The sequence below is a fragment of the Eulemur rufifrons genome, chromosome 30 (assembly GCF_041146395.1).
Source record: "Eulemur rufifrons isolate Redbay chromosome 30, OSU_ERuf_1, whole genome shotgun sequence".
NCBI classification, from domain to species: Eukaryota; Metazoa; Chordata; class Mammalia; order Primates; family Lemuridae; genus Eulemur; species Eulemur rufifrons.
This window is the reverse complement of record NC_091012.1, coordinates 128,429,881-128,443,981: the sequence shown is the minus strand read 5'-3', so window position 1 is coordinate 128,443,981 and position 14,101 is coordinate 128,429,881. Positions and strand designations below refer to the sequence as shown.

Below are 14,101 nucleotides of genomic sequence, written 5' to 3'. Positions count from 1 at the left end.
TCTTGCTTAATTGTTCTTCTATAAAAAGGGTTAATCTCATCCCAGAAGATTAGGGATATGTGAAAATTAATGGACCATTAATAAGAAGCAATTATTCTTTAGAAAAATTCGTGACTTACGAAAATAAAATCAAGTGAAGTGGAAATTTAGGTGGGTGAGGAGAAGAAAAAAGGAGAGCAGGAACACGCTTTACAGTGAGAAAACTGCAATCTGAATTAGTAATTTTTAAAGCGAGCTTTTGGCCTGAAGACGTAACTCAAACTGCTTAAATAATATTGGTTATGTAGCTAATGAAAATGATCACTGTTAAATTTTGTTCATAACACGTATCTCCAACAGGGGAAAGATTACCCAGGTGCAAGGAAAGCTTCCATTGAAGACTGTCATAATATTTCACCACCATTGTCACCCCTGACTGGTGCTCATGAAAACTGAACACATACAATTAATAAGGTAGAAAAGAGCAAAGCCTCCTAAGAGGTGATACTACCCCCATGTAGTAATACAATGCAATCTCCCTCTCTTGTAAGTGAAGTGCTGAAAATGCATGCCTAGTTGAAGGAAGAGAACATATAGGAATCCCACTGGGGCGGGGGTTGTTTCAAAACATAAACACAGCAAGAGAATTGTTTTGCCCAGTTTACAATTCAGATGGTTATTTAAGTTAATGGCACATATTACTGTATCGTTTTGAAACAGGGACACAGAGCACTGCTTAATAAAGGACTTCAGGTGTCTGGTGAAAGATATCAGTCTGTTCTGTATGTATGTATTCATATGTATGTATGTAATGAGTGCGATGCGCACTGTCTAGGGGATGGACACGCTTAAAGCTCTGACGGGGGGGGGGTGGCAAGGGCAATATACGTAACCTGTTGAACCTAAGAAATATTGATTTATAGAAATGCCCCATATATTTTTAGAGACAGATATGATTTCAGAAGTCTTGCAAGGCTTTGCCCTAAAGGAAAATGTAAACATGTTAGTTCGCATATCAAAAGCTGCCTCTCCTCAGGAGGGCGTCTCAATGGTCAGTAGCAGCTGCTTTCCAAGGCAACTCTGCAATCCGGGCCTATGGCTCTGACCTGTTTTGAAAGACAAAGCAGGTCTTGCCTAGAGCCACGGGATGCCGGAGCTGATCAACAGAGACAGGCCACCGGCAATGAGAGCTGATCATAAGATATGCTGCCCGAGCCGGGCCAGACGGAACCAAGCGGTTAAAGGAAATAGCATAAGGGACAGCTCATGTTTGACTTCTAAAATCTCTGTTCTAAGACACAATAACCAGAGCCACGATGTCTCTGTTTTTGCTAAAGTAATAGCCTTATCATAAAACTTAGAAGTTTGCCTTAAGAAGATTTTATAACTCATTGTTCACCTAGATAGAGTTACTTGAAGGATCTGTAGTAGACTTTTAGAAGACTTTGACCCTAAACCAAACTACCTATTACTATGTAAACCCCATTACCCTTGGCAACCGAAAACCTGTACCTGTGCTATAAGTATCTGTGTAAAACTTCAGTCTGGGTTGCATTTCCAGGGGAAGAGATGTAACCTTCTGGGCACCCTGCTTTATCTATCTTCATAAGTCTTTCCTTTATAAACTATATCGTTGGCTCTGTGTATTATTTTTATTTCTGTTTCCTACTATTTTTTCATCCTTTGCGATGACCCTTGTCTGAGGGACCCAAACTTTTGCGGGGAGCGTAGCCAACTCCCCACAGTAACCTAAACTTTCATACCCCCATAATATGCCGAAATAAAAAATAATAATAAAAAAAAACAAGTACCACCCATGGATTTTAAAAAAATGTATGTATGTATTTACTTATTTTTTCCTAGTGTTACTAGGAAAGATTTATATATTTATCAATTTCAGGTACTCATTTATGCCTACCCTACCCTCCCTCCTTCCAGAAGGGATTAACGCTGCTTATATAAAATATAGCAGAAATAAGTAGGGAGAGTTGGTGAGAAAAAGAAAACCAAAGGTAGAGATAGAAAAATGGAGCTGAAAAGGAAGTTAATCCAATATATCTACCATAGCAACCAGTGTACGACACTGGTTGACTTGCTAAATCAACACTCTACTTTTAAGGACCCAGTGTCCAAAGGTGAAGACAGACCAACTGCTCAGGAAGGGGACAACTTGGTTTAGGCAGGGACTCGTCCTACAGGTCCTGAAGTGGGTTGTGGGTAATTGGCCCTGCCCAGTAAGGCCATCTATCTATAGCGAATGCCAACTCTCTGACATCAAACCTAGAACAAGAGAGGCAGAACAAGTATGCATACGCTGGAACTGCCCAATAGCGAGGCCTCAGAATTAGGGAATCAGTCCAATCAGTCAACCACTACTTGTTGGTCAGAATCAGCAGGTGGCTTCTGTGAACAAAGCACTAGGAAGATATGACACCAGCCCTGGGGGTCGATGACCAGACCTAACCCCACAGAGCCCACTGAATCTCCCCTCGGCAGACCTACCTAGCAGGGGAATTCCTCCACTGGACTCCAACACTGAGCCTGGGAGATCCTGAGGTGGCTAACATGGCTCTCTCCTCCCACAGTTATGGGTTTCATGTTTTTTTCTGCCATGTTTCTTAGTCTGTTTTCTGCTACTATAACAGAATACCAAAGACTGGGTAATTTATAATAAACGGAAATTTGTTTGGCTCACAATTCTGGAGGCTGGGAAATCCAAGAGCATGGTGCCAGGATCTGCTGTGCATCTGGTGAGGGCCTTCTTGCTGCATCAAAACATGGCAGAAGGGCAAGCAAGCACATGACAGAGAGAGAGCAAAAGGGGGCCAAACATGCTTTTATCAGGAGCCCATTCCCACCATAACTAATCTACCTTTCTAATAATCCATTCATGAACTGCCTCTCAGCCTTTTGTCTAAGATCAGATGATTGATATCCATTCATAAGAGCAGAGCCCCCATGGCCTAATCACGTCTGTAAGCTCTCACTTCTTAATACTACCACAATGGAAATTAAATCTCAACAGTTTTGAAAGGGACATTGAAATCATAGTGTTTTTCTTTCAACCCCACCCCCCTTCCACAGTCTGTCAGGTCCCCGAGACAACAATCTGTGTGTGGACCCCACTAACCACAGCCCCAGCACACTTTCTTCAGCCACACTGGGGAAAGCAAAAGCAGCTTCTCCCTTTGAGGGCCTGGTGATCCTGGCCCTCTTTGCCTTACTGTAGGGGAGACCATCTTATCAAAATGCCTCTCCATTTGCACGAACCTCACCCATGAGGAAGAGATCCAAGCTAGACTCACTACCACAGCACACATACTCTGCTTCATACCATACCTCACAACACAGTAACCACACCTAATACCACAGTACACTTAGTGACTGTGAGGCTCAATCTAGATCGCAGAACTTTCTGCCGTGATGGAATGTTCTAGATCAGTGCCATCCAATACAGTAGCCATTAGCCACAGTTGGCTACTGAGCACCTGAAATGTAGCTAGTCCAGATGAAAACATGCTGGAAGTGTAAAATACATGCTGGATTTCAAAGACTTGGTGCAAAGAAAAGAACATATCTCTCATTAATAATGTTTAATACTAATTACATGTTAAAATGATAATATTTTTGATACATTAGGTTAAATAAATTATATTAACCTGTTTCTTTCTTTGAATGTGGCTACTAGAAAATTTAAGATTATATATGTGGCCAGCATTCTACTTGTATTAGCCAATGCTGACCTCTACTATTATTATTTTTCTTTAAATTGACTTTTTTCACTTTTTACTGATTCTGGAAATATTCATGAAACTACAGTTGGATGACTTAGTTATATTTTTACACTACCATTAAAGAATCCACAGGACTATTAACCTAAAGTAACTAATAAAAAGATAAGTTTGTCCACATGTAACCTAAAACCCTCTTACGTACCACACCCAGAGCAGAGATACTCAAAGTGCGGCCTGTGGACTGGTGCAAATCTCCTTATTAGTCATTATCAGTCCACAATAAGGACATAAATTGGAAGCACTCATTTAGAAACATTTATAGCAATTTGATATCCATTGATATCTTTGAATCTAATATTTAAAAATTGAGGGCCGGGTGCGGTGGCTCACGCCTGTAATCCTAGCACTCTGGGAGGCCAAGGCAGGCGGATCGTTTGAGCTCAGGAGTTCAAGACCAGCCTAAGCAAGAGCGAGACCCTGTCTCTACTAAAAATAGAAAGAAATTATATGGACAACTAAACATATATGTATATATATATATATAAAAAATTAGCCGGGCATGGTGGCACATGCCTGTAGTCCCAGCTACTCAGGAGGCTGAGGCAGAAGGATTGCTTGAGCCCAGGAGTTTGAGGTTGCTGTGAGCTAGGCTGATGCCATGGCACTCTAGCCCGGGCAACAGAGTGAGACTCTGTCTCAAAAAAAAAAAAATTGAGACTTATATTTTCTATGTCTTTCACATTTTATTTTTCTAGTAAGTTTTCTTTATTGTGTTTTAGCAAGCTATTGGTAAGCAAATTAGAAATTAGGGAAAAAAATAACTTCAAACTGGTCCTTTACCAGAGTTAGTTTGAGACACACTAGCCTAGAGTATCAGACAATCTTCTAAGGTCCTTCCAGAGTGATGACCCAGCGGCAGAGCAAGAGCCTCAGTGCTCACTCACACCCAATACATCATCCTATGGCAGGAAGCAGATTAAGGATGTCTTCAAAGATCTTCAACAATAAAGGTTGGTACAGAGAGGATAGGGAACCAGGAAATTCTGTTAAATGGAACTTCTCTTCCTCTAAGCATTTAAGTGAGTAACATTTTTTTTTCTGTAATTCTAAGAAATGAGGTCCTCATCACCTTTGGGGAGAAAAACAACTATGTACTAAGGAAAAACGCATAAAAAACCCTTGTAAGATGTAGACAGATCTTGAGAGAGGTAGAGAAGATGTGGGAGACACATCTCATGTGTGAAAGGAGTTTGTTATTCTCTCTCTGTGGAGACACGGTGGCATGGGAGTTAAAAATGCTCAACTCTGGAGTCAAACACACTTTGGTTCGAGGCCTGGTTTGCCACTTACTGTGTGCCCTTGGGCAAATTATTTAACCTTTCATAATTTCAGTGAACAGTCAGCCCTCCATATGCATCGGTTCTACACCCATGGATTAAACCAACCAGGGATCAAAAATATTTGAAAAAAATTGATGGTTATGTCTATACTGAACATGTACAGACTTTTTTTTTCTTGTCGTTATTCCTTAAACAATATAGTATAACAACTATTTGCATGGCATTTACATTGTATTAGGTATTGTAAGTAATCTAGAGATGACTTAAAGTATAAGGGAAGATGCGTATAGGTTATATGCAAATACTATGCCATTTTATAACAGGGACTTGAGCATCCTTGGATTTTGGTATCCATGAGAGGTGCTAGAACCAATCCCCCACAGATACCAAGGAATGAATGTACTTACCTGTTATAGCAGATAATCTCCAAAAGGAGGAGGAACAATTCCTCCTTTCCCAGCAGGTGCATTCCACGCTTCACATCAACAGGTGAAGTCTATATCCCTGCCCTTGAATCTGGGCTGGCCTTATGACTTGCTTTGACCACTGAATGCAGCAAAAGTGACATTCTGGAAATTCTAAGCCCAGGTCTTAAGAGAAATGGCAACTTCTGCTTCCTCACTCTTGAAGCAAACCTGTCAGTTAGGAAGTCCAGGACAGATTCCCTGTGATTAGGCACCTGGACAATTAGAGGCCACTTTGGACATCTCAAGCCCAGCTGAGCTCCCAGCTGACTGCAGTAGCATGAGTGACTCCAACTGACCCCAAAGGGAACAGCAGGACTGCTCAACTGAGCCCAAGTAACCCCTAGAACTGTGAGAAATAATAAGTTTTAGAGTAGTTTGTTACACAGTCATAGATAACTGAAACATCTCTAAAATGAGGTTAAGCTGGGCATGGTGGCACATGCCTGTAGTCCCAGCTACTCGGGAGGCTGAGGCAGGAGGATCGCTCGAGCCCAGGAGTTTGAGGCTGCAGTGAGCTATGATGACGTCACTGCAGCCTGGGTAACAGAGTGAGGCCCTGTCTCATAATAAATACATAAATAAATAAAATGAGAATAAAAACAGTATAAAAGGAGCTTGTGAGAAATAAAGTAAAATAATGTATAACAAGTGCTTATACTGGTGCTTGGCACATAAGTGCTCAACAATTAGCAGCTGCTACTATCTGAGCAGCCCAAGTGAACGCAGGTGCAGTACATCACCGCAGACTGCTGTGGCAGGTCACACTGAGGTTCTGAGGGCTTTGCAGCCCCTGAGGAGCGAGGGTGCGTAGGACGTGGAAAGGCAAGGCTTCGGGCTGAAAGCACATCTTGGACCTGAAGGATGGAGTGTGCAGAATGATGGTTTCTAAACACAAAGACCCACCACGGACTTCTAGGCGACCACACGTGTGTACGCCCCAGAGGCCGAAGACTGCCATGGCAGGAGCCTCGAGGTCTGCATTGCTACAGATCAGTGCTTGGGAGGCGAGGGGAATGAGGAATGATGGCTGATCGTTCTAAAACTGATTGTGGCGATGGCTGCACCACTCTGAATATACTAAAAACCATTGGCTTGAGCACTTTCAAGGGGTGAAATGTATGGTATGTGAATTTTATTTCAATAAAGCTGTTATTACAGAAACTCAGGGGGTGGGGATTAAGAGCAAGAAAGGAGCAAGAAGCATTCCAAAGGGTTGTCTGGAGGTTACAAGGCACCAGCCTATTTGTCGTTAAGAGGAAAAGCTGGCATTTTTAGATGATGAATGAACCTAGCACTGGCCAGAAGCTATGAACCCCGGGGACAGACCCTGACATTCCGAGAGATCACGGGCATTTCGCATGACTGCTGTTCCTCAAACACATTGTACATGTGCAGCTCACTCATACCTGCTTTCCTTTCACTTAAATCACAACCTGAAATCTGCTAATCACAAGGCGGTTTTTTTTTTTTTTTAATTGACAGAGTCTGGCTCTGTTGCCCAGGCTAGAGTGCCGTGGCATCAGCCTAGGTCACAGCAACCTCAAACTCCTGAGCTCAAGCGATCCTCCTGTCTCAGCCTCCCGAGTAGCTGGGATTACAGGCATGCGCCACCACGCCCGGCTAATTTTTTCTATATATTTTTAGTTGTCCAGCTAATTTCTTTCTATTTTTTAGTAGAGACAGGGTTGCACTCTTGCTCAGGCTGGTCTTGAACTCCTGACCTCGAGCAATCCTCCTGCCTCGGCCTCCCAGAGTGCTAGAATTACAGGCGTGAGCCACCACGCCCAGCCCACAAGGCTTTTAAAAAGAGAAAAAGTTCCTAGGCAAGAGGAAAACAAATGCTCCCTGACAGAAAAGCAGATCAGGGCTTGCATTCAGACTGATCCCAGAGGCAGATGAGGGGGGATCCAGAGGCCTAGTCTTCCCCAGAGCCTCAGTGGACAAGATAGCAGACTCCACGTTCAAGGATGGCTGCCATAGATGCTAAGTAGACAGTGAGAAATCCCTCCCTATAGGCAGCTTCCCTCAACCACTTCCTCTTGCTGCTTCTGGTGGAATTCCTTGCAAAAGAAGCTTGGAGGGCGAGGCTGTGGGAAGTTTTCAAATCCTGGAACTGTTGCCAGAGCCAACTCAGCACATTAACAGCCCTCCCAAAACCAGGTAATATCGTATCACCAAGCAATATATCTCATTCAATCCTCCCAACAAGGCCCACCAAGACATTTACTGACATCCCCAAGAAATGCCATCTCTGGCCTGCCCAAATCGACCCTGTGAATCCTTCTGTTTTGTAAGTCAATTGGTGTAATTACTACAGAAGACAAGATGTTCTTTTAAAAAACTAACCATCATAGAAGATGGGGCACCTGAAAGAGAGGAAAACATCCTTTAATATTGGAGATGAAGAAAGGTTAGAAATGACAGACTTTGAGTATTTGTTTCACCAGGCTCAGGACATCAAAAGAGAAACGTGATGGTCGGAAAGACTTTCAGCAGTTTGTCCTGAAGGTCCTGCTAAGTCCAAGTCCTATGCTGCCATCAGTAAGCAAAACCAAGAGCCCCAAACCAAATACAACTGTGTAAGAAGCTGGAGGTCCTTCCCACTGCCAATGGGCCTCCAGAAGTCAATATGCACACGCAAACTCAATTTGTTCTTCTTTCCAGGCAGCTTTGAGATTAAAATGTTCAAGAATGATTTGAGGCCGGGCGCGGTGGCTCACGCCTGTAATCCTAGCACTCTGGGAGGCCGAGGCGGGTGGATCGCTCGAGGTTAGGAGTTCGAGACCAGCCTGAGCAAGAGCAAGACCCCGTCTCTACTAAAAATAGAAAGAAATTATATGGACAACTAAAAATCTATATAGAAAAAATTAGCCGGGCATAGTGGCGCATGCCTGTAGTCTCAGCTACTCGGGAGGCTGAGACAGTAGGATCGCTTAAGCTGAGGAGTCTGAGGTTGCTGTGAGCTAGGCTGACGCCACGGCACTCACTCTAGCCTGGGCAACAAAGTGAGACTCTGTCTCAACAACAACAACAAAAAAAGAATGATTTGAAATGCAACTTGGAAAAAGGATGAAGAACTCTGCTTTCTTGGGGTCTTAACGCTCAGCCTTTGCTGCTTGGCCCCACCCTACTTTGAACCCCTGGAACAGGTTCTCCTGCTTCAGGGCATAGGATGGAAGACATGCAGGTTGAAGGACAGGAGGGAATGCCCCCTTACCTCAAAGTAATTCCCTCCTTCCTAGGGAACAATGGGCAAATGAGTTCAACTCAGTAAGACAATTATTTACCTGCAGAATGCACTGGAAAACTCAACAGGTCTCAGAAAACATGCTTTGCAGTTCCATTATGTCAAACGTCTCTCCACCAATACACTTCTTTAATCCAACTCATCGGTATTTACTGAGTGCTCAACCCAGTGTAGCTGCTCCAGCACAATGCAATTGGGAGACATTGACTACAGACCTGTGCACAGAAACTCTGAGGAGGGCTGGGAGGTGGCACTGAGGGAGGCACCTAGAACCTGGACCCAGGCTGTGCCCTCAAGCTAATGATCGAATAGAGAAGGTGCACGTAGCGTATGATGGCTAACCAGCTGGGGCACTCAGCTGTGTGTCAGGCACTGCTTGACAGATATCAATCCCTTCATCCTCGAGATATATCTCCCAGTGTTGTTCCTAAGTCCATTTTAAAGGTGAGAAAATTGAAGCTCAGAGATGTCAAATAACTTCCCCAAAGTGGCACAGTAAGAAGGGGAGAGCTGACGTTTACATTCAGGCAGTATAGACCTCCACCTATTCAGTGACAGCAATAGCCATCAGCACAGAGTCTGGCATTGAGCGCCTGATGAACATCTACCTAGAAGAACTGGGCCGGGCGTGGTGGCTCACGCCTGTAATCCTAGCACTCTGGGAGGCCGAGGCGGGCGGATCGTTTGAGCTCAGGAGTTCGAGACGAGCCCGGGCAAGAGCGAAACCCCCGTCTCTACTAAAAAAAAATAGAAAGAAATTAGCGAGACAACTAAAAATATATAGAAAAAATTAGCCAGGCATGGTGGCGCATGCCTGCAGTCCCAGTTACTCGGGAGGCTGAGGCAGGAGGATGCCTTGAGCCCAGGAGTTTGAGGTTGCTGTGAGCTTGATGCCATGGCACTCTAGCCCGGGCAACAGAGTGAGACTCTGTCTCAAAAAAATAAAAATAAAAATAAATAAAATAAAATAAAAATAGAAGAACCGGAAGGTTAATGTAACACGGGCAGAATAAGAAGAGTGCTTTGCTGGAGGTACTGCAGGAACAGACAGGAGGAAATGCATGAATTCTGACAGGGAGCCTAAACGAAGTGAATCCCTGAAGGGAAAGGGGGAGAAAGGGGCATTTCAAGCTGAGGTGAACACAGGACCTGTGTGATAATGATGCAATCTGACGTGACAGTTGAGATCTGGTGATTCTATATGCTGGCTAAAGGTATTTAAGCAGAGCAAAACAATAGGCACTTGTGCATTTATTATATTGTGCATGTAACACGAGGACTAAACAGAACAGTACATTTGGTAATTTCCATCCCTGGGGTAATTAGAAGGAAAGAAAGAAGGCATCACTGGTGGGTAATGGGAACATGTACAGGATTTCAATATCAGAAGAACCTGTTGCTAGAGGAAACCACCAGAGGCATTCCCTTTCCCTCTTGTGCAACAGCTCCCAGGAAAACCACTGGCCAATTCATATTCCCTAACTGTGCCAACATGAAAATGTTGGAGAGCCTAAACATCTCAGGCCTTTCTGTCTTTTGCAGCCTGCACAGCACTCAGCACAAGCTTACGAACAACAGCTGACACTCTAGAATTGCAGTCCCCAACCCCCAGGCCACAGCCCGTACCTGTCAGTAGCCTGTTAGGAAACGGGCCGCCCACCATGGCCTGAGCTCTGCACCACGCCCCTCCCCCACCCCCGACAGCCTCCCCCTGTCCATAGAAAAATTGTTTTCCATGAAACCAATCCCTGGTGCCCAAAAGGGTGGGGACTGCTGCTCTAGAAAAGCAGGTTAATTCTCATTAGGAATAGAGCCCAAATGATAAAGCCTTGGATGACCAAGAGTGATCAGATCAGTATCCAGGACAGATAAATAAAACCTCAAGAGCCATGATTTTTCTGAGGATGACATTATTTAAGTACCTGGCCTCGCTAACCCCCCAAAGGACACACCGTGGTACCACCTGGCACCTAAATTGAACACCCCAATTTTACCATACCAACCTTCATGCACATAGAAGTTTAATACTTTAAACCTTCACACAACATGTCTTTCCATATTTCCAATTTCAAATGAAAAAAAATAATTTCAAGCTAATTCATTAAATGATTCTACAATAAAGTTTCCCAACAGAACTTAATAAGAATCCCCCCATTAAGCTCCTTCAAGTACATTAAAATCCCAAATAAACAGAAGGTCCAACCATACAGCCCCTCCCCACCTCTCAGTACAAAAAACATCTAAATAACCTATCATGAAAATTCTCAACCAAATAAAAATGCAAACTTAACCTCCCCTTTCCAATGTTTTATTCTACAAGGTCCCCTCTGTCAGGGAGAGCCGGTTGTGGTGGGTGGGTTCTGGGTTCTTCCCTAGCAGATGTAGCATGAATTTCTCAAGCAAAAAGGATGAAAACAGAAGTACGCATTCAAAAGGTAGTTATGTCACTATCCTGTGATATTTATTAAATTCTGCCTCTAACAAAAGCATAATGAAAAACACAAACTGGAAACAATTTAAGCCATCTCTTCCTGCTATGAATGATGCAACTGAAGGTGCAATCAGGAAATTGTCCACCCCCCCCATAAAAAGCATGTTTTAAGTGACTAAAAAACATTTCCCTTGATTTCTTTCCTTTTCTTGTTCCACCTTCCACCACAGTGAAGAAATACTCAATATCTTCACCACGTAATAATTCATTGAATCACATACTTAAGATTTGTGTTTTTTATATGCATGTTAGACTGCAGTAAAAAAATGTTTTAAAAATAGCTTGCATTATTATCGAGAAAAAAAGGTGTTGCTAGGAAAAACAGCATGAAATAGGTTTCAACGTTGCTCACACCCCCGCATTACCTGCAACCACTTTACAGAACCTTAGCACTAGAAGATGCAAGACCTTATCTAAAATCCTGCGAATGTCCTCACAATCTCCCGTTTCTGGGCAGCCAGTACAGGGACCAGCCCTCCATGGGTCCCAGTAACTGCAGCCTCGAGGGCTGGGAGACTCATTTGCCGCGCTGCCATGTGAGGGGGCCAGGCCAGACACCTGGGCAGGGTACCCGAGACCTCAAGGAGCGCATACGGCCGGCAGGAGTGCCCGGCTGCCCAGGCGATGCGCCCTTCGCCCCTGTCACTGGGTGACACGCCAGTTTTGCTACCTGGGGATGCCAAGAAGCGCCAAGCTGGACCACCTTCGCCACAGGCTACAGCTGCCTCTCGTGCATGTTTCCCAAGACGCAGAGAGGGCGGGCGCAGAGGCCAGGGAGACCCCCAGGAGCAGGCTTGGTCCACCCCAGTGTCCCCCACGCCGGCTGCTCCTCGAGTACAGGGACGGTACCTCCAGACCCCCCTCAGGCACCTCCATCCCAAACACACTTGCCACCCACCCTAAGCCACCCCCAGGCGCACCTACTCACCCCGATCACCCTGGGAAGGGACCCCACCACCGGCACAACTAGGGGCGCGGACCCCGATCCCGCGACCAGTTGACCCGGGTCGGGGTTAAAGGCATTTATCCAAGCTCTGCATCGCTCCCCCTCCCCCTCCCCCAACGCTGGAGGACCGCTGCCCTCCGCGGCCCGCCCCGCCCCCCGGGGGGGCCCGAAATCCCGACGCGCCTGCTGCACTCTGGGGTCCCTACCTGGAGGCCGGTGGTTGGGTGGCGAGGTCCGCACCGTGCCCGGTTCGGCCATCTTCCCGGGAAGAGGGGTGCCCCGCGCAGCCCCCTCGGCCCGGGATCCCGCCCCGAGGCCGCCGCCGCGCTCCATCGGGATGCGCCGGCCGCACAAGCGCACTGCCGGGCCCGCGGCGCAGCACCGGGACCCGCGCGCGCCCGCATGCGCACGCGTCCTCACGCAGCGCGCGCAGGCCGTGCACGTGCGATGTGCGCACCGGTTCCCACGCAGCGCGCGCACATAACGTGCACATACAATGTGCACAACAGTCCTCCCAGCGCGCGCACGGGCACGCGTCCTTACACACTGCGGTACATACGCAGCGCACATACACAAGGCATGCGCACATATACAGCGTGCACACAGTTCTTCATACAATGCTTACACGCAGCATGTGCGCAGTATGCACACAACATGCACAGCTGGCGTAAACGCACCTCCCCACACAGTGCGCGCACACACCCAAAGCGTGTATAGATGTAGGGTGCAGTTTCTCACACAGCGTGCACACACGTCCTCACACAATGTGTGAACACAGTTCACACTACGTGCACACACGTGCTCACCCAGCACGCACACGTCCTCACACGGAGGGCACACGTTTATGTATACTGGGAGTCCACACGCACTCGGCGCTGCAGCCTTGGAAGCAGTTCCTGGCTAGGACCTCAGGTGGGCGCCACTTGGGCGGATGCCAGCCACCGGAGGACCCTTTTTTCAAGCACAATTAGGTTCGTTCTCAAGGTGCACCTGCGCTTAGTAACCACCCCTCGCCCCCTTCACCCCAGGCAGGCGTGGGGTCACCCAGGGTGGGACTCCAGCAGGCCATCCAGGTCTATCTTCAAGGAAAGGCAGGGGCAAGCCATAGGCTGTCCTTGGCTTCCAAACACACCCCACTCCCTAGCCAATTCAGTTCCTCGTCTCCTCTGGGGTAAATAAAGTGCACCACAGAAATCTGCGATGAGGACCTCTCTGGGAAGAAACACAATAAACTGCTAAACGTGTTGCCTAGCGGGGGAGTCGGCTCAGGGAAGGGTGTGTATGTTGGAGGGTGGTGGATTCTTTTCACTGGACGTCCTTTTATCCCTGCCATGTGCATTTATTATCTTTGCACGGCCTGCTCCAGCCTCCGGGTGTTTACCCAGACACAGCCTGCCAAGTGATAGCCTGTCCCGGTCGAGCCCCAGGCTGCACGTTTTTCTGTTGGACGGTGACCGAGCCTGGAGGTTTTATTCCTACCCTCGGGAAGAGAGGAATACATGATTAAAAATGAAACTGAATAATGGTACAAGTTTTCTTTTTGGGATGAAAATGTTCTAGAATTAAGTATATTGTGATGATTGCATAACTCTAAGTATACTAAAAATCATTGAATTGTACATTTTAAATGGGTGAATTTTATGTTCTGTAAATTATATCTAAAAAAAAAAAAAAAAAAAAAGCAGCAGCAGCAGCTAAAACCCTCAGAAACCAGCATTCAGGCTCTTGGCAAAAAGCTTTGAAACAGTCCCTTTGTGGCACAGAAATGTTTCTGTGATGAACGTGTTCCTGATGTGCCCAAAGGTGTGCCAGGAGTAGGGTGCCAGAAGGGAAGTTTAGATGCAAACGAGCAGCAAAGCGGGCACGTTGGGGCTGGTGCCCTTGAGCTGTAATGAAA

At 46.1% G+C, this 14,101-nt stretch overlaps 1 protein-coding gene across 3 annotated transcripts in view; it reads right to left on the bottom strand.

The window, feature by feature from the left end:
- Positions 1–12,537, bottom strand: part of MAP7D2 (MAP7 domain containing 2) — a 101,695-nt gene extending 89,158 nt beyond the window's left edge. For all 3 annotated transcript variants that reach the window (XM_069463338.1, XM_069463339.1, XM_069463341.1), the window contains exon 1: positions 12,411–12,537. In XM_069463338.1, coding sequence (XP_069319439.1) covers positions 12,411–12,537 — 127 coding nt within the window. The remainder of the gene's footprint in view (positions 1–12,410) is intronic.
- Positions 12,538–14,101: the final 1,564 nt, after the last annotated feature.